The following is a 20,875-nucleotide window of genomic DNA, read 5'->3' on the forward strand; positions in this document are numbered from 1 at the left end:
AAACACTACAGATAGTTCTCCTATAGCATGGTAGTTGTGTTCTTGTGCAATATAAATAATGGCCCCAATGGGGTTAGGAACGAACTGCCAAAAATATCAGTAAAAATCAAAACAAAAATAATCGATAGCCTAACACAAATGATAGCACAGTCTAAGTAAATCTTTAAATCATATATTTTAATGAAATAATACAATAAATTTAACACTTTAACACTAAAATGACTGATTATACCACTGTACCTTTCACGAAGCTCTCCACCAGAAAATGTACAAGCCGACTGACCACGTGCTGCTGATGCAGAAATCCAGACCTCTTCAAGATTCCCACCCAGTTGGAAATAAAGTTCCTTCTAAATGTAGACTACAATTCCCAGACTACAATTTCAAGCTAAGTTTCAAGGCTAACAGAGCTGATTGCATTCCTGTCTTAGCTGAACACACTGAATTTGCATTTTGCAGACAGAGGAATCTAGGCTGGGTTTTGCTGTTCAGGTAAGTGCTGCAGATGGAATCGCATAACAGCAAATGGGAGTTTGTTTTAGTGAATTGCAGACCTTTTATTAATAATCACGTTACAGCCAAATTGCGGTTAATAAATATGCATTATAGGAGAACAACCTGTATACCTTTTTACTCTTTCATAGAATGTGGGTGTTGCAGTCAAGGCTAGTATTTGTTGCCCATCCCTAAATGTCCTTGAATTGAGTGGTTTGTTCCTTCATTGCAGAGGGCAGCTAAGGGTCAATCATATTACTCTGGGTCAAGAGTCACAATGTACTGCTCATCACTGGCCACTCGGGTGTTTCCTTTCTTCCTGGTGGTAGAATATAAATAAATAAAAATTTACACACTTGTTGTTTTTCACTGTGTATGACACCTGCACACACACGACGTGGGTGCTGGGAAAAAATAAGCACTACTGTAGTGTCAGAGGCTCTGCTCAAAAAAAAGTCACAATATAGACCAGACCAGATGAAAGTTGCAGATATTCCTCCTTAAAGGAAATTAGTGAACCAGAGGTTTTAATGACAATTAAAAATGGTCTTCTGGGTGTCATTGGACTAGTATTTTAATTTCAGACCTATTAATTGAATTTAAATTTCATCATCTGGCATTGTGGCATTCAAAACTGTGTCACCAGAGCATTAGCCTTACTGGTCCAGTGACTATGCTACACCACATCGTCTCCTTCACTGATGGAAACCTCTGTCTTCTGCCACATTAAGTCCAGATCTGAAATGTAGCTGTGTGATTACTAAATTACTAAATGTATTTCCTGTTGGTTCAAGCCAACAGAAAAAAAACACTCAACTGATGATTGGAGGCTAAACTAGAAATTGAATATACTTATTGTTCACACTTATGACCTTCATTAACAACAGTAATTTGTGGGTGTAGACTGAAACTATTCCAATCTATACTAGATCATGGATTACCCAAAGGAAACAGCAAAGATTATTGAGAAAGCATAAACGTTAAGTCATGTACCTTAAAGGAGGTGGCCCATCTCCTACTTAAATCTACATAGAAAGAAAATCTTTCTTGCTAAAATGTGACAGCTGGTTTATGCATGGCAATATTCTAAACACAGCAATGAAATTAATGGCAGATATTTTATTTTTGCCATATAAAAGTGTGCCAGGTCATGAGGGAAAGCCTTCATCAAAATATCAAGTGTTTTTTATCTATTCATGGAGGAACCACACAGGGACTTATAAACGTCTTACTCGACAAAGGGCAAGTCCATTAGTGCAGCACTCATACAATAATTATAAGTATACCCATCTTCACCACTTCCTTGGGCAGCTCATTCCATACATGCATCACCCTTTGCATGAAAAAACTATCCCTCAGGTCCTTTTGAAATCTTTCCCCTCTCACTTTAAACCTATGCCCTCTAGTTTTGGACTCCCCTACCCTACAGAAAACACCTTGGCTATTCACCTTATCCAATGCCCCTCATGATTTTATAAACCTCTATAAAGTCATCCCCTAGTCTCTGACACTACAGGGAAAATAGCCACAGCCTATTCATCCTCTCCCTATAGCTCAAACTCTCCAGTCCCTGAAACATCTTTGTAGATCTTTTCTGCACTCTCTCAAGTTTAACAACATCCTTCCCATAGAAAGGTGACCAGAATTGTACATAATATTCCAAAATCTAGATTAGAGTGGTGCTGGAAAAGCACAGCCGGCTAGGCAGCATCTGAGGAGTAGGAAAATTGACGTTGCGGGCAAAAGCCCTTCATCAGGATCTGATGAAGGGCTTTTGCCCAAAACGCCTATTTTCCTGCTCCTCGTATGCTGCCTGACCTGCTGTGCCTTTCCAGCACCACTCTAATCTAGACTCCGATTTCCAGCATCTGCAGTCCTCACTTTTGCATAGTATTCCAAATGTAGCCTCACTAATAATCTGTACAACTGCAACATGACATCCCAACTCCGATATTCAATTCAGTGACCAGTGTAGGCAAGGGTACCAAATGCCTTCTTTACCATTGTGTCTACCTGTGACTTCACTTTCAAGGAATTATGTACCTGCACCCCTCGGTCTCTTTGTTCAGCAAAACTCTCCAGGGCCCTAAAATATAAGTCCTGCTCTGGTTTGCCTTACCAAGGTACATTTATCTAACACTCTCCTTGCCAATCTGTAGCACATTGGCCCATCTGATCAAGATCAATAGCGTGGTGCTGGAAAGGCACAGCAGGTTAGGCAGCATCCAAGGAGTAGGAACACCGATGTTTCAGGCATAAGATCTTCATCAGGAGTATGGGGGTGTGGAAGGTGTCGGAAATGGCAGAGGATAATGCACTCCATTCGGAGATTGGTGTGTTGGAAGGTGAGGACCAGGGGAGTTCTATCTGTTTTGCGATTGGAGTGGTGGGGTTCAAGAGCAGAAGTGCGGGAAGTGGAGGAGATGTGCTAGAGGGTATTGTTTTCCACGTGGGAGGGGAAATTACGGTCCTTACAAATGAGGCCATCTTTGATGTCCTGGAGTGGAGTTGCTCCTCCTGGGAGTAGATATGGCAGAGATGCAGGAATTGGGAGTAAGAGATGGCATTTTTAAAGGAGAGGAGGTGTAGTCCAGGTAGCTGTGGGAGTCGGTGGGTTTGAAGTAGATGTCTGCATTGAGTCAGTTGCCAGAGATGGAGATGGAGAAATCCATGAAGGGGAGGGAGGTGGCCAAGATGGACCAGGTGAACTTGAGATCAGGGTGGAGGGGTTCGTGAAGTTAATGAACTGTTTAACCTCCTCATGGGAGCATGAGGTAGTGCCAATCTAGTCATCGATGTAGGAGGAAAAGGTGGGGAATGGTGCCGGTATAACTGTGGAATATGGACTGTTCCATAAGGTCCCATTGAACTCTGAGATAATCCTATTCATTGTCCACTATACCCCCTATTTTGGTGTCATCTGTAAACTTACTAACCATGCCACCTATATTAACATCCACATCATTTATGTAAATGATGAAAAGCAGTAGACCCAAGACCCAGCACTGATCCTTATGGCACACTGCTAATCACAGGCCTCCAGTCCATAAAACATCTCTCCACCACCACATTTTGTCTTCTACTTTCAAGCCAATTCAAATGGCTAGTTCCCCTTAGATTCCATGTGATCTAGATGTGAAGCTGGAGGAGCACAGCTCAAAACATTGATTTTCCTGCTCCTCGGATGCTCTTTGACTTGCTTTGCTCTTCCAGCTTCAATCTATTGACTCTAACTTCCAGCATCTGCAGTCCTTTTCTGTCTTCCATGTGATCTAACCTTGCTAACCAGTCTAACATGTGGTGCCTTGTCAGACCTTTTTCTGAAGTCCATATAGACAACTACTCCTGCTCTGCCTTCATCAATTTTCTTTGTCACCCCTTCAAAAAACTCAAATCAAGTTATGATTTGGAGATGCCGGTGTTGGACTACTGCGTACAAAGTTAAAAATCACACAATACCAGGTTATAGTCCAACAGGTTTACTTGGAAGCGCACTAGCTTTCGGAGCCCCGCTCCTTCATCAGATGATAGTGGAGGACACAATTCTAATGCATAGAATTTATAGCAAATATTTACAGTGTGATGTAACTGAAATTATACATTGAAAAATATCTTGATTGTCTGTTGAGTCTTTCTTCTGTTCGAATACCATGATAGTTTAATTTCTTTCATGTGTAAATCAGAAAATCTTTTTTTAAAAGTTGCATTCTCAGGTTAGCTGTAACAATGGGTGTTAGCTAGACAATATGTTGAAGGTGTTAGTCCCCTGTGTTCTCTGTCTATGCCATGATGTTTAGATTGATTCTAATCTAAAAAGTGAGAAAACAGAGTTTTACATGAATTCATGCATTTTTTGAGCAAAGTACAATGTAACTCTGCAAGTATAAATTCACCCCACAAAATATATGTGTGCATGTGGGTCTTTGTTTGTCTGTGTGTGTATGTCTGGGGTGGGGGATTGTGAGTGTCTGTGAGAGAGAGTGTATATGGTGTGTGCATGAGTGTAGAGTGGTCTAAGTCTCTGAGAGGATGCCTGTGTGAGTGTGGGAGTGTCTGTGTCTGTAAGGGTGTGTGTTTGTCGATATGTGTGTCCGTGTGTGTGTATATACAGGTGTGTGTTTGTGTGTGTGTAGCAGTGTCTGTGTGTGTATATATAGTGCAATAGTGGTCACCTGTAATGTGACGTGAACCCAAGGTCCTGGTTGAGGCCCTCCCTATGGGTAAATTTTTGCTATAAATTCTGTGCCTTAGAATTGTGTCCTCCACTATCACTTGATGAAGGAGTGGCGTTCCGAAAGCTAGTGTGTTTCCAATTAAACCTGTTGGACTATAACCTGGTGTTGGGTGATTTTTAACCAAATCAAGTTAGTCAGACACAATTTCTCATGCACAAAGCCATGCTGACTGTGCCTCATTAGTCCTGATCTTTCTAAATGCATGTAAATCCTGTCCCTCAGTGCCTCCTCCAACAACTTACCCACCACTGACGTAAGACTCAGCAGTCTATAGTTTACTGGCTTTTCCTTACTGCATTCTTAAACAATGGCACGATGTTAGCTGACTTCTAGCCTTCCAGTACCTTACTTGTGGCTATTGATGCTGCAAATATCTCAGCAGGGAGCCCAGCAATCACTTATGTAGCTTCCCAGAAAGTTCTGGGAAACACACAAACAGGTCACTGGGATTTATCTACCTTTATGCATTTTAAGATCTGCAACATCTCCTCTTCTGTAAGAGATTGCTTTTTACTTCCCCAAGTTCTCTAACTTCTATGTTCTTCTCCATAGTATATGTTAACAGGAAATACTTATTTAGTATCTCACACATCTCCTGTGGTTCCACACATAGGCAGCCATGTGGATCTTAAGGAACCCTATTTTCTCCTTAGTTACCTTTAATGTATTTATAGAATCTCTTTGGATTTCTCAACTCTATTTCCCAAAGCTATCTAATGTCTCCTTTTATCCCTTCTGATTTCCCTCTTAGTGTACTCCTACTGCCCTTATACTCTTTTTGGGATTTACTCAATCCCAACTGAGTACGCCTGATAAATGCCTCCTTTTTCTTGACCAGAGCCTCAATTTCTGCTGTAGTCATCCAGCATTCACTATATCTACCAGCCTACCCCTCCACACTAACAGAAACATACTGTCTCTGAACTCTCGTTATCTCATTCTTAAAGGCCTTCTGCTTCCCAACTGTCCCTTTACCTGTAAACAGCCCCCAAGTCATCTTTTAAAAGTTCCTAGGAGGAAGTGAGGACTGCAGATGCTGTAGGTCAGAAAAAGTTTAGTGCTGGAAAAGCACAGCTAGTCAGGCAGCATCCAAGGAGCAGGAGAGTCGACGCTTCAGGCATAAGTTCTTCATCAGGAATGTGGGTTGGGGTGAGGCGGGCAAGGGGGCTGAGTATAAATGGGAGAAGGGTGGGACTGGTGATAAGGTAGGTAGGAATGCGATAGGTAGGAGACTGATGATGATAGGTCGGAGCGGAGGATAGAGTGGTGAGGTGGGAAGGAAGCTGGACAGGTAGGACAGTTCAAGAGGGCGGTGCCAAGTTAGAGGTTTGGATCTGGGATAATGTGGGGGGAGGAGAGATGAGTAAACTAGTGAAATTGACATTCTTCATCCATTCGTCGGGTGGCTAGGATTTGGTGGTGGAGGAGGTCCAGAACTTGCATGTCCTTGGTGGATTGGGAGGGAGAGTTGAAGTGGTTAGTCACAGGGCAATGGGTTTGTTTGATGCATGTATCCTGGAGATGTTCCCTGAAATGTTCCACGAGTTGGCATCCTGTCTCCCCAATGTAGAGGAGACCACATCGAGAGCAACGGACACAGTAGATGAAGTGTTTGGATGTGTAGGAAAATCTCTACCGGATGTGGAAGGATCCTTTGGGACCTTGGATGGAGGTGAGGGGAAAGGTGTGGGCATAGGTTTTACACCTGTTGTGGTGGCAAGGGAAGGTGCCAGGAGTGGAGGGTGGGTTAGTTGGGGGGCATGGACCTAACGCGGGAGTCACAGAGGGAATGGTTTCTGCAGAATGCTGTATCTCTGGTGATGGGGTCTGTCTGCAGGTGGCAGAAATGGCGAGAGGATGATGCGTTGTCTCCAGAGATTAGTGGGTGGAAGGTGAGGACAAGGAGGGTTATGTCCTGTGGCTGACTACTTCAACTCCCCCTCCCACTCCACCAAGGACATGCAAGCCCTTGGCCTCCTCCACTGCAAATCCTAGCCATCCAACAACTGGAGGAAGAATACCTCATCTTCCGGCTTGGGACCCTCCAACCACACAGAATCAATATTGATTTTACCAGTTTCCTGATCTCCCCTCGCCCTACCTTATCCCAGATCCAATCTTCCGACTCTACACTGCTCTCTTGAACTGTCCTACCTGTCCATCTTCCTTCCCACATGTCTGATCCACCCTCCGCTCTGACCTATCGCCATCACCCCCACCTTCATCTACCTATCGCATTCCTAGCTACCTTCCCTCCAGTCTCACCCACCTCCCATTTATCTCCCAGCCCCCTTCACCCCCCACATTCATGATGGAGTGTGTATGCTCAAAATGTTGACTCTCCTGCTCCTCGGATGGTGTCTGACTGGCTGTGCTTTTCCTGATTTTCCTGTCTAATGACATCAGAATTGGCTTTCCTCCAGTTTAGAACTTTAACTTTTTGATCAGTTCTATCCTTTCCCATAACTATTTTAAAACTATTACAATTATGCTCACTTGAATGAGTGTGTTCCCCCACTGATACCTGAGTCACTTACCCTTATTTCCCAAAAGAAGGCCAAGTGTTGTCCCTACTCTAGTCGGTACATCCACATATTGTACAGCTCTTTTCTCCTGTCTGATTCCATTGTGCATTTCTTATGGATCAGGATCCGTGGCCTTCTTGATATAAATAATTGTCAATATGGCAAGGGTTATCCAATTCTGCCGAAAAGATCTGCTTCAAAAGATTTCAGGACTCTGTGGTGACATTATCTGGGACAGATAGCACCCTTCTCCTGGATGGACTGTTGATCCCAAAGCCATTGACTGAAATAAATCACTTTTAGGTACTTTTGGTCACATATATCTGAGTAAGAGTCATAGAGATGTACAGAAAGGAAACAGATCCTTAAGTACAACTTGTTCTTGCCGACCAGCTATCCGAAATGAATTTAGTCCCATTTGCAGCATTTGGCCCACATCCCTCTAAACCCTTCTATTCATATACCCATCCAAATGCCTCTTAAATGTTGTAATTGTACCCGCCTCCACCACTTCCTCCAGCAGCTCATTCCATACATGCACCACCCTCTGCTTGAAAACGTTGCCCCTTCAGTCCCTTTTAAATCTTCCCCTCTAAACTTAAATCTATGACCTCTAGTTTTGGACTCAAAGATCAAAGAACAATACAGTGAAAGAAGAAGCACTTCAGCCCTCCTAGCCTGTGCTCCCATATTTTTCCCCTTCCACTGTCTTCACTTACAGGATTCATATCCATCTACTCCTTTCTTATTCATGTATTTGTCCAGGTGCTTCTTGAATGCAGCTGTTGCATCTGGTTCCACCACCTCCCCTGGTGACGCGTTCCAGGCATCGCTACCCTTTGTGTGAAAAACTTACCTTGCGCATCTCTTTTAAACTTCCCCACTCACACCTTGAACTTGTGTCCCCTAATAATTGACCCCTCCACCCTGGGAAACTATCCATTCTATCCATGCCATTCACAATCTTGTAAACTTCTATTAGGTCACCCCGCCCCCCTACCTCTGTGTTCCAGTGAAAACAAACTCAGTCTATCCAATCTTTCAGGCATCATCCTGGTAAACCCTTCCTGTAACCTCTCCAAAGCATCCACATCCTTCTGGTAGTGCAGTGACCAAAACTGTACGCAATATTCCAAGTGTGGCCTAACTAAAGTTCTATAAAGTTGCAGCATAATAACTTGATTATCCTTTTACTCAATGCCCTTTCCAATGAAGGCAAGCATTCCATAAGTTATTTTTACTACCTTGTTTTCCTGCATTGCCACCTTCAATGATCTGTGGACATGCACAACCAGATCCCTCCACATATCCCTCATGCCTGACAGGTATAAAACATGAAGTCACATGGTATCAGAGGTGAGCTTGCAAGATGGATACACAATTGGCTTAGTCCAAGGAGACAGAGTAGCAATGAAAGGATGCTTTTCGGAATGGAGGGCTGTGACTAGTAGTGTTCCAAAGGGATCAGTGCTGGGAACTCTGCTACTTGTGTTCATGACTCCATCACCCCAGGGAAAACACCTTGTCTATTTAACCTATCCATGTCCTTATGATTTTATAAAGCTCTATAAGGTCACCCCTCAGTCTCTGACAGTCCAGGGAAAATAGCCCTAGCTGATTTGTCCTTCCTTTTAGCTCAAACTCTCCGACTCTGGCAACATCCTTGTAAATCTTTTCTGAACCCTTTCAAAATTCACAACATTCTTTCTCTAGCAGGGAGACTAGAATTGCATACAGTATTCCAAAAGTGGCCTAATCATAAGCCGCAACATAACCTTCCAACTCCTATACTCAATGCACTGACCAACAAAGGAAAGCATACTAAATGCCTTCTTCACTATCCTATTTACCTGCGACTCCACTTTCAAGGAGCTATGAACCTGTATTCAAGGTCTCTTTGTTCGGGAACACTCCCAAGACTTTACCATTAAGGTATAAGTCCTGCCTTGATTTGCCTTTCTAAAATGCAGCACCTCATGTTTATCTAAATTAAACTCCATTTCCTACTCCTTGGTCCATTGGCCTACCTGATCAAGATCCTGTTGTATTCTGAGGTAACCTTCTTCGCTTTGCACTACACCTCCAATTTTGGTGCCATTTGCAAACTTACTAACAACACCTCCAATGTTCACATCCAAATCATTTATATAAATAACAAAAAAGCAGTGGACCAGCACCACCGATCCTTGTGGCACACCGCTGGTCACAGGCCTCCAGTCTGAAAAGCAATCCTTCACCGCCACCCTCTGTCTTCTACCTTTGAGCCAGTTCTGTATCCAAATGGTCAGTTCTCCCTGTATTCCATGTGATTTAACCTTGCTAACAAGTCTATCATGAGGAACCTTTTCAAACGTCTTACTGAAATCCATATAGATCATGTCCACGCTCTGCCCTCATCAATCCTCTTTGTTACTTCTTTAGAAAGCTCAAGTTAGTGAGATGTGATTTCCAATACCAAAGCCATGTTGACTGTTCCTAATCAGTCTTGACTTTCCAAATACATATAAATGCTGTCCCTCAGGATTCTCTCCAAGAACTTGCCTATCACCTATGTTAGGGTCACCAGTCTATAATTCCCTGTATTAATCAATATTTACAATTTAATCTTTCAAAACCTGCATCCCCATTCTAAGTGATTAAAGATTTAATAGTGATCTAGGTGTGTTCTATACATGACATCAATTGTATGACACTTTGATTTATATTATAAATTCTGTGTCCCATGATCAGCAGCACTCTGAAAGCTTGTACTTTCAGATAAACCTGTTGGATTATAACCTGGGTGTTGTGTGTCTTTTAAAACATTTATTCAATCAAACTTTCGAACACATCTTAATTTTTCTCTTCATGTCCTGATGTCAACTTTCTATATACCTAATTGAAAAGCATTTTTGAGTTTTTCTTCATTAAATATATAATATTAATGCAAGTTGTTACTGTTGTCTTGATCTAGCCTGCTAACCAACTTGTCATTTCAGATGTACAATGACAAAGAAGAGATTAGTGTTAGAATTCTATCTCTGAAAAATCTTCCAAGAATTCTCACATTAATTGTATATATCACTTTGTAGTTGGGAATATAAGAGCATGACATGCCGAGGGTAATGTATGCACCAGTTCTTTTCTTTGGCCTAAACACAGCCACATATATGCATTTCATGTAATTGAGGACACGTAACTGTAAAAGCACCAAATAGGCAACTCTTTAGCTCACACTGCTCCTTGGTTGACTGCAGTTATTTGTTCTGTAGCTGCAAGGCTTTTGTGGGTAAAAATTCTCAAGCTGACTTTGCAAGATGAAATTTTAAATATAAGAATGACGAATCACAGTACTAATTCATCCCTAAAACAATGGGAGACATCAGAGAATGGAGCAGAGTGGATAATTTTGGAAGAGAAGTGAATGTACTATCACCACGTTTGCAGATGACATGAAAGGAGGGTGGGAAGGCAAGAGGTGAGGATGACACAAAGGGTTTACAGAGGGATACAGACAAGCTAAGTGAGTCAGCAAAAACTTGGCAGATGGAGTATAATGTGGAAGAAATATGACGTTATGCATCTTAGCAGGAAGAATAGAAGAGGTGATATTATTGAAATGGAGAAAGACTGCAGAAAACTGTTCAGAAAGAATTGCGAGCCCAGTGCATAAATCACAAAAAGCTAGCATCCACGTTTAGTGGGTAATAAGAAAATAAATGGAATGTTGGCCCTTATTTCAAAGATAATGGAGTATAAAAATAGGAAGGTATTGCTAAAACTATACAAGATACTATAGTAAGCCCACTGAGACAGAGAGTTGTACAGCAATGGAAACAAGGTAAAAACAATGACTGCAGATGCTGGAAACCAGATTCTGGATTAGTGGTGCTGGAAGAGCACAGCAGTTCAGGCAGCATCGAAGGAGCAGCGAAATCGACGTTTCGGGCAAAAGCCCTTCATCAGGCTTTTGCCCGAAACGTCGATTTCACTGCTCCTTGGATGCTGCCTGAACTGCTGTGCTCTTCCAGCACCACTAATCCAGCAATGGAAATAGACCCTTCAGTCCAACTCGTCTGTGCCAACCAGATATTCTAAAAAATCCAGTTCCATTTTCCAGCATTTGGCCCACATCCCTGTAAACCCTTCCTATTCATATACCCATTCAGTTGCCTTTTAAGTGTTGTAATTGCATCAGCTTACACCACTTCCTCTGGCAGCTCATTCCGTACATGCACCACTTCTGCATGTTAGGTCCATTTTATTTTTTTCCCCACTCACCTTAAACCTATGCTCTCTAGTTTTGGAGTCCCCTACATTGGGGAAAAGCCCTTAGCTAGTCACCCTACCTTTGCCACTCATGATTCTATAAACCACTATAAGGTCACCCCTCAGTGTCCAAAGCTCCAGGGGAAAAAAAGCCCAGCCTATTCTAATAGCTCAAACTCTCCAATCCTGGCAACAACTTTCTAAATCTTTTCTGAACTCTTTCAAGTTTCACAACCTCTTTCCTCTAGCAGGGAGACCAGAATTAAACGCAGTATTCCAAAAGAGAGCTAATCAATGTCATGTACAGCCACAACATGACTTCCTAACACCTATTCTCAGTGCACTGACTCAATGCATCTCAGTAAATTAAATGAACTACAGAGATAGTGAAAGCACTGGTAGTAATACTCCAATAATCCTTAGATCCTGGAAATGTCACAAAAGATTGGAAAACTACAAATGTAACACCTTTATTTAAAATGGGAAGGAAACACAAATAGCTTACTATAGGACAGTTACCTTAACATTTTCTCAATACCAGATTTTCAGATGTAACAGCAGAGCATTTAGAAATGCATAATATGATCAAGCAGAGTCAGCATAGCTTCACAAAATGGAAATTATGCCTGATAAATTTATTAGAATTCTTTCAGGAGTTAACAGGTTACATAGAAAGTGGTGAATGAAATATATTTGGATTTCCACAAGGTATTGATAAGATACCACACATTGGGTTACCTAATAAGCTCATGGTGTTGGAGGTCATATATTAATATGGATAAAGGATTAGCTAACTTGTAAAATAGAGAGTTGGGATAAGGGGGCATTTTCAGGATGGTAATCTATAGCTATTGGAGGGATCAATGCTTGGGCCATACTTGTTTACAATACACATTAATGACTTGGATAAGGGAAGTAAAGCTAATTTCAGACAGCTGCAGAGGCTGGGTCATTAAGTATATTCAAGGCAGAGATAGGTACTTAATCAGTAAGGGAATTAAGGGGAAGGGCAGGACAGTGGAGTTGAGGATCAGGTTAGTCATGATCTCATTGAATGATGAAGCAAACACAAATGAACTGAGTGACATGCTTCTTCTTTGTCTTATGGCTTTCATTCTATAGAAGTACAAGATTCCACAAATGTTTGCATTCTGACATTATCTTCAGGCTGGCCTATGCAGAGCAAGAGGACATCCCACAAGGCATGGCTAGTAATCTCAGGAATTCATGTGGGCCATCAATGAACAGATCATTTGCCTTCTGATTGCCACTACATTCTAGTGGACACCAGATAGGGTCTCCAGAATTGTATTTATTGAGCCCTGCACTACCTGGCTCATTGATAGAGTCAGAATCTAGAAAAGGACAAGATGGACTGACTACCTGTCCCTCAAATGAAGAAGAATGGGAACATGACAGAGCTGCTGAGGGAACCATCACTGATGACATGGATACTCAGGAAGCCAGGGCAGTTTTGAGACATGGATCATTTACCTTGCAGTGACTAGATGAGAAGGCAAATGACTTTGCAGCAATATTTGTTGACAATCAGCACTTTAAGCTAATTATGGCATAGGGCTGTTACTTCCTTCAGGGAAAGCTTATAGTGTTAAAATATTAAAATTCCTACTTACCTCTTCATCCCCATCAGCTCATTAAAAGCAAAATCCAGAGGTTCATCTGTACTAGGTTCAGCAGAGGTTTATTCACCAACAGTTCTCAAAGTGTTAGAGACCTTGGCTGTTTCTTTCCCTTCTAGTTGCAGGCCTCTGTCAACATTGTGCTCAAGAAAGTGACTGCAAGCCTAATCTAGATGAGATTACTCATTGAGGTGAATATCTGAACTGGTCAAGGGTGAGAAGGAACACCTTGATGGTATATCCTGAGTTTGCAACTGTTCCTCCTCAGAAATACTTTTTCTTCTAGTCATGGCCTGGATCTGCATTGAAAAATTTAACAACTATTTGTTAGTGTCAATCTGACAGCCTTACTCAAGGTTTTATTGAGTTGCTGCTGCTTTGTGTAGCTGGTACCTGCTTGGAAGCTTTCTCACTTGTTAGCTGGAGAGATCCAATCTCTCCTTCAAAAAAGGCACATTCCCCCTTGCTCTCCTGCCAGCAAGGCAGCTTGTAACTCAAAACAGGTTAGGATTCTTATGTTAGACATTTCTCTCCTTGTCTATGCATATCTGCATTTATTGTGTATATTGTTTGCCTGCAAAAGTATGAAAAGATATTAACATAATACTTTGCCTGCATTGGTTGACAGAGCTATCAATCTGCAGTCATGATTTGGAGATGCCGGTGTTGGACTGGGGTGTACAAAGTTAAAAATCACACAACACCAGGTTATAGTCCAACAGGTTTAATTGGAGGCACACTAACTTTCGGAGTGACGCTCCTTCATCAGGTTATAGTCACTATCACCTGATGAAGGAGCTTCGCTCCGAAAGCTAGTGTGCTTCCAATTAAACCTGTTGGACTATAACCTGGTGTTGTGTGATTTTTAACATCAATCTGCAGAGCTGTGATCATCCATGTGCGGTAGCTGTAAGAAGAGTGTAGTGCAGGGAAATTTGAGAGTTAAGGATTTAAAAGGTCATTAGAAAGCTAGAGTTAATGTAAATCAGTAAAGCATTACATCCTGTGTGTCTGAGACACCTGTGAGATGTTCATCCCAAAGCCATGTTTTGCGGTGGTGCTATTTTCCCATGCAAGCCTTTGCTGAAAAGCATCAGATGGGCATATCTTTGTAGCTGTGATGAAAGGTTGATGAGTTGGTGGTGTATGAACAATTGAGTATTGTAGTTCCCTTCCATGTTGTAAGTCAGAACCCTGGCAGATGTGCGAAAGTCAGGATCATGGTAATGCAAGTAGTGCTAAACTTTATAGTTTAACTAATTGCATGTGAGGTAACAGATACAGATGCCTGGCACTCAATCTAGTGTGTTACTTTCTTGCACAGTGTCAAGATTCATAGGGGCATGAACAATTGAATAGACAATGGTACGTGTCCTCACATAGTTCACTGTATCATTTACTCTTTTGTGACACTGGAACAGGTTCTCTTGGACTGTCCATGGTTGTTGACCTCTGCATCCACTTCCATTCAGACTTCCTTCATCAGAGAGGGTAGCATTTTGTTGTCATTCCAGGTGGAAAGCATTTCCCTTCTCTCTTGGACAGCTTTGAGGAGAACCTATAAGAAGTCATTACTAAACCACAGTGCTGCACTTTGCTGGGTCTCTGACATCTTCAGGCATGGTAGAGGGTGATGAGCAGCAATGAGGTTGAGTGATGCTCCTTGGTTGTAGAAAGCAAAGTGTTGCATCGGTATCATTTAAATATGGTGCCTGGAAGGTCCCAGCAGGTGGTCAGAATTGCCTACCCATAATATTTGGTGTTCCATCTGCACATGAAAATGCACAGATCCAAGAAGAACACAATGCTGTGAGAAAACCCAACCTGCCTGAGTGGAAGTGCCTTCTGCATTTAGGCCCATCTCCACATTTAGTCTCAAAAAAAAAGATTCTGCAAACCAACAAAAGTAAAACATTCCAAAATGCGCATGCATCCTCCTGCATTTGAAGATTTCGCTTTGGAAGCTACAAATGATAATTAAATATAACCATCAGACAACTTTCCCTGAATGTACACAGGTTATGTGTTACTGAAAACAAATGTCCACTATTCAATCAATATTCAACTTCTTACCTTGGTCTCTCTTGCGGTTCATTAACAGAGCAAGATATGGCAATGGCTGAGTCTGAAGGCAATATGGGGCCAAATAGAAATTTGAAAAAAAATCCTTTGGCTGCAGGACAGTTTTCTGTTTATTTTTTACATATTGACCATACCCAGAATACTGTGAAAATATTTAATCCCCTTATCTTAAGGAAAGATATGTTCATTGGAGGTAATCCAGAGCAGGTTCACCAGATTGATCAAAAGATCACAAGACCCTAAGAAACTGCACACAGTAGGCTGTTTGGCACATTGAGCCTGCTCTGTCATTCAATAGGAGCATTGTTGATCTGATATTTTTCACATCCATTTTTCTGTGTTACCCTATAACATTTTATTCACCTACTGATCAAGAATCTATTTATCTCAGCCTTAAATATACACTAGAACTCTGTTCCACAGCTCTCTGAGTTCTAAAGATTCACAATCCTCGAAGAGAAAAAAAACTTTCCTCATCTCAGTATTAAATTGGCACCTCTTTAAGATTTTGCCCTCTGGTCCTAGACTGTCCCATGGGGGAAACATCCTCTCAACATTTACCCTGTCAAGCCCCTTGAAAATCCTATATGTTTCAATGAGATCACCTCTCATTAGTCTAAACTCCAATGAATTCCAACATGTTTAGCCTTTGCCCATAAAACAATCCCTCCATACCAGGATCCTAGTACACCTTCTTTGAACTGCCTCCAATGAAATATTGTATTTCTTTAGAGGATGAAAACATAGTACCCCAAATGTTAAAAATCACACAACACCAGGTTATATCCCAACAGGTTTATTTGGAAGCACTAGCTTTACCCCAAATATAGTCTCATTAGCACCTGTACACTTACAGTAAATCTTCCCTACTCTTATACTGCTCAAAATAAGTGCCAACATTCTTTTAATCTTACTAATTATCTCTTGCACTTGTTTCCGAGTTTTCTGATCTTCCTTGATCCTGAGTATAGAGGGATTTCTTAAGAGTAGATTAGTCTTGTTCTCATTGGAGTTACAGAGAATGAGATGAGACCTATTGGAAACCTATCTGATTTTTAGGGGGTTTGACAAGGTGGAAATGTTGTTACCCTCTCATGGGAGAGTCTGGACCAGAGGCCATAATCTCAGAGTAAGGAGTTGCCCATTTAAGACAGAGATGAGGATTTTTGTTTTCTCGGAGGATGATAAATCTTTGGAATTCTTTACCACAGAGTGCTGTACAGGGTGAGTTATTAAGTACATTCAAGGCTGAGATAAATACTTTTAATCATTAAGGGAAGCAAATTTTCTGTGGGTAAAGCCAGAAAGTGGAGTTCAGGATTGTCAGATCATGGATCAACCATAATCTCATTAAATGGAGGAGCGGGTTTGAAACGCTTAATGGCCTACTTCTGCCTCTATGTTTTACGGTCTGATTGTGTTCTTCAAAAGATTGAATGGCCTCTTTCAGTGTCGCATAAGACTTTATGCTGAACTCTAATATAATAAATCTGAAGCGGCATCCATAACATATAATTTAGGTATGAGATTTATTTTGATCATCAAGGAATTTTCAGCTTCTATCTTGATGGACACTGAAGAACTTGTAGAAAATGGTAATTTTTCTTCAGAATTGACCAAGCCAAAACTTGTCGATCAATGGAATAAGAAACGACCTCCTTTCAAAAGCCTGTTGCAGGTTTTCCATCAGCACGGCTCTCAGCTGTGCAAATTAGAAGTTTTAATTTATGCAAGATTATCTCCACGATGCAATACATTTTATGAACTGATTTTAAAGGCTGGTTGGAGTATGCTGCACACTGGGGATCATTTATTTTATTCACGGTGCAACACATGCTTTTTGTTACTCAAATCAGCATTAAATGAATCAGGAAAGAATTTGGAAAACTGGCCACAATCTGTGATTAATGTTATTACATAAGGCATTGCACACAGAGATCTTTTGTTGTCCCTTTCCTACCACTAAATATCCAGCTTCGTGGCACAGAACTCGCAGTCAACACAGCGAACGCTGCGGGTCAATATTCTTATGTCTGTACTCAAAAGTTATTTGAAAAGCTTTAATTACGTAAATTATATACTATTCGTGCATTGGGAAGTACGATCCTTTACTATTTTAGTTTTTTTGGTATTATTTTGAACTACTTAAATATTCATTGTAGATGAGATGTTTGATATTCCACTGTATTCCATAAGGGTATGTTTATATTAATATCCAAAGTTCGTGCAAAATGCTTAATCATCACAACATCTGCAGAAATTCGCGGCCATTTAACTTTAATGTAAAACCGCTTTGCAATGTCGCAGTGTAAGTACAGCCTATCCTTGCACAAACGTTCAAATAAAATAGAACAAGACTCCCTATGAGGTTAATCGCTTTAGTATTTACACTTTTGGTATTACTGCGTAGAGGATCTGCTTTGTTAAACTTGCAGTATAAATACATCACGAATTTAAGTCCTCCTCGAACAATAAAGCATAAAAATACTAGTTATTTTTTGCACCAGTTTCACAAAACTTTGTGGGATGAAAAGGCGCTAACCGGTGAAATATTTCATTTTCATTATCCCTAAGTGAATAATTATTCCGAAATGTTGCCAACTCGTTTTACAATCAACCTAGATTGCAGTTTATAACCATCACGTTGTCGTGTTTAAAATTAACATATTCAGTCCGGCTTGCTGATTTACGTGTACGAGCTCGGTTTTTTTTTAGGAGGTGGCTTCGATACAATTGCCAGAGGGTGGGGTGAAAGCAGCTTTTAAAAAATCAGAAGGGTGAGCACGTGCTCACTTCAGCTCCGGCGAACTTCAAGTTAGAAAGGAAACAGTCAGGAAGAAAGATGGCTTTGTCCGTCTGTAATTTTCTCATCAGTGAACGCGTAGATGCCAGCTGTAAGAAGATTCTGGAAGAAAATGGCATCAAAGTGGTCCAGAGGGAAACAATGACCAAGAATGAACTCCTGGCTGAAATTAAGGTACGATTCAAAATTCTAAAATAAATTATATTTTGAGTCTTTATGATGAAAGCATGTCAGGTATTTGCAGTCGCGATGATGTGTGTAAACGGTGTAATTTTGATGGAGGGGCGGGAGATGACGATAGATTTGATCTTACCAGGGCTCAGCTGATCGAAGGATAATAGTAGAGAGAATATTATTTATTTTCTCCAGATGTGACATTCATACGTTAGACTTGAGATCGGTTGTGGGAGTAGCTAGCAACATTGAATCATTGGAACAGTTGCTCCCAAACGTTGTTTTGTTTTGCCGTTATGTGTGAACCGTGGATGTACTATATCTGCTAGCGCGGCGCCGTCTCCTGGATTACCAGGAGACCCACCATCACCCTCCTCTTTTCTGATGCAACATCGCTCAGAGGTTTCCGCGTCCAAAACGAACAAGGTGAACTCGGGCTGCTGTCGAACCTTAACGATACGATGTGCGTCATTGACAATTCGCCAAGATTTTTCCAAAAGTAATTTCAGACCCTCTCCGAAACATTGCCTCGAATTGTTAAATGGCTTCAGCGAGGTTTTAACATGAACAGTGGAGGTTTTGAGCCTGTACCCGATAACTTATTTGCTTATTATCCATCGGATGAATCCAAATCAAAGCAAAATGAACCTTTGTCGTCCATGTTTGAAACTTCAAATTGATATAGATACTTATTGCAAAAATATCAGTCGACAGTTAAAGGTTATATCTTTGAAGACTATGCATTTCCCCTTTTGCTTTTTTAAAAAAATGGAGTACTAATATAAATTCCATATGGTCTATAATTTATTATGGATCCTGCAAGGAACTACGCCTGCTTTCATTTCATGTTTCAGTCTTTGATCTTTATTCTGTCACTTTTCTAATGCTGTTTACCTCAGTTTGCATTATGGCTTGAAAAGGCAAACCAGTGAATTATGCCCAGAAAATTGATTATGTTTAAAACTGTTACTTTTTTTATCCTCTTCTCCAGACAGAAAACAAGTTCTCCACCTCCCTGCCAGTCTCAATTATTTTTCCCCTGTTTGCTTTCCTCCTTTTTTCCAAATCATTATGTAACATCAGGTTAGCCTGGCAATAAATAGATATTGGAGTGTGTGGTGCTGGAAAAGCATAGCAGGTTAGGCAGCATCTGAGTAGCAGAAAAATTGATGTTTCAGGAATAAGCCCTTCATCAGGAGTGAGGTTTGAGGCTCAGGGGGTCTGAGAGAGAAATGAGGGGATGGGGATGGAGGGGGCGCCAAGGTAGCTGGGAGTGTGATAGGTAGATGAAAGGAGGGGAGAAGGTGATAGATCAAACAAAAGGGTTGAGCAGATAGTTATAGAGATGTACAGCATAGAAACAGACTTTTTGGTCCAACTTGTCCATGCCGACCAGGTAGCCCAACCCAATCTAGTCCCACTTGTCAGCACCTGGCCCATATCCCTCCAAACCCTTCCTATTCAGATACCCATCCAAATGCCTCTTAAATGTTGCAATTGTACCAGCCTCCACTTCCTCTGGCAGCTCATTCCATACACTCAGCACCCTCTGCGTGAAAAATTTGCCTGTTCCGTCTCTTTTCTATCTTTCCCATCTCGCCCTAAACCTATGCCCTTTAGTTCTGGACTCCCCTACTCCAGGGAAACGACCTTGTGTATTTATCCTATCCATGCCTCTCGTGATTTTATAAATCTTTATAAGGTCAGCCCTCTGCTTCTGATACTCCAGGGAAAACAGCTCCAAACTATACAGCCTCTCCCTATAGTGCAAACCCTCCAATCTTGGCAACTTCCTTGTAAATCTTTTCTGAACCCTTTCAAATTTCACAACATCCTTCCGATAGGGTGGCTCAGTGGTTAGCATCTTGTGTTCTAAATCTTGCCTCATCTTATCATAATTGCCTTTTCCCCAGCAATAACTCTCTTGGCCTGTGGTATATACCTTAACCCTTTTGGTTCTGTTCACTTTAGCAATGGAATTGTGGTCATTATCACCAAAGTGCTCACCTATGTCCAAATCTAACACGTGGCCAGGTTCATTACCCAGTAACAAATCCAATGTGGCCTTGCCCCTTGGCTTGTCTACATACTGACAGGAAACCATTCTGCACACATTGGACAAAAACAGACCCATTTAAAGTCCTCGAACTATAGTATTTCCAGTCCTTGATAAGTATGTACCTGGGAGGAGGTGGTCGAGTGAGGAAGTCGTTATTTACTAAAGAAGTTGAATCACTTGTCAAGAGGAAGAAGGCTTATGTTAGGATAAGACAAGAAGGCTTAGTAAAGATGCTTGAGAGTTAGAAGCTAGCCAGGAAAGACCTAAAGAGAGAACTAAGAGCCAGGAGGGGACATGAGAAGTCATTGGCATATAGGGTCAAGGAAATCCCAAAAACTTTCTATAGGTATATCAGGAATAAAAGAATTTCTAAAGAAAGGTTAGGGCCAATCAAGGATAGTAGTGGGAAGTTGTGTGTGGAGTCAGAGGAGATAGGGAAGTGCTAAACGAGTATTTTTCACCAGTATTCACACTGGAAAAAGACAGTGTTGTTGAGGCGAATCGGGATACAGTCTACTAGACTAGATGGGATTGAGGTTCACAAGGAGGAGGTGTTATCTATTTTCATACTTTCCAAAATTTCGAAGTTTGCTGGTCCAAATGGGATTTATTCT

General features: G+C 41.3%; 2 protein-coding genes across 3 annotated transcripts in view; one reads left to right on the forward strand and one right to left on the reverse strand.

Moving 5' to 3' along the window:
- The window catches only part of cfap210 (cilia and flagella associated protein 210), a 194,296-nt gene that overhangs the window by 71,951 nt on the left and 101,470 nt on the right, over positions 1 to 20,875 (reverse strand). The gene's annotated exons all lie outside the window — the stretch shown is intronic.
- phgdh (phosphoglycerate dehydrogenase) overlaps positions 17,995 to 20,875 on the forward strand; it is a 54,933-nt gene continuing 52,052 nt past the window's right edge. Inside the window, exon 1 of the mRNA XM_043693686.2 lies at positions 17,995 to 18,202. Coding sequence (XP_043549621.1) covers positions 18,068 to 18,202 — 135 coding nt within the window. The 5' untranslated portion in view covers positions 17,995 to 18,067. The remainder of the gene's footprint in view (positions 18,203 to 20,875) is intronic.

This window comes from Chiloscyllium plagiosum, unplaced genomic scaffold (genome assembly GCF_037043375.1).
Source record: "Chiloscyllium plagiosum isolate Xiang-an unplaced genomic scaffold, Cpla_swu_hap1 HiC_scaffold_7, whole genome shotgun sequence".
In the NCBI taxonomy this organism is placed as follows: Eukaryota; Metazoa; Chordata; class Chondrichthyes; order Orectolobiformes; family Hemiscylliidae; genus Chiloscyllium; species Chiloscyllium plagiosum.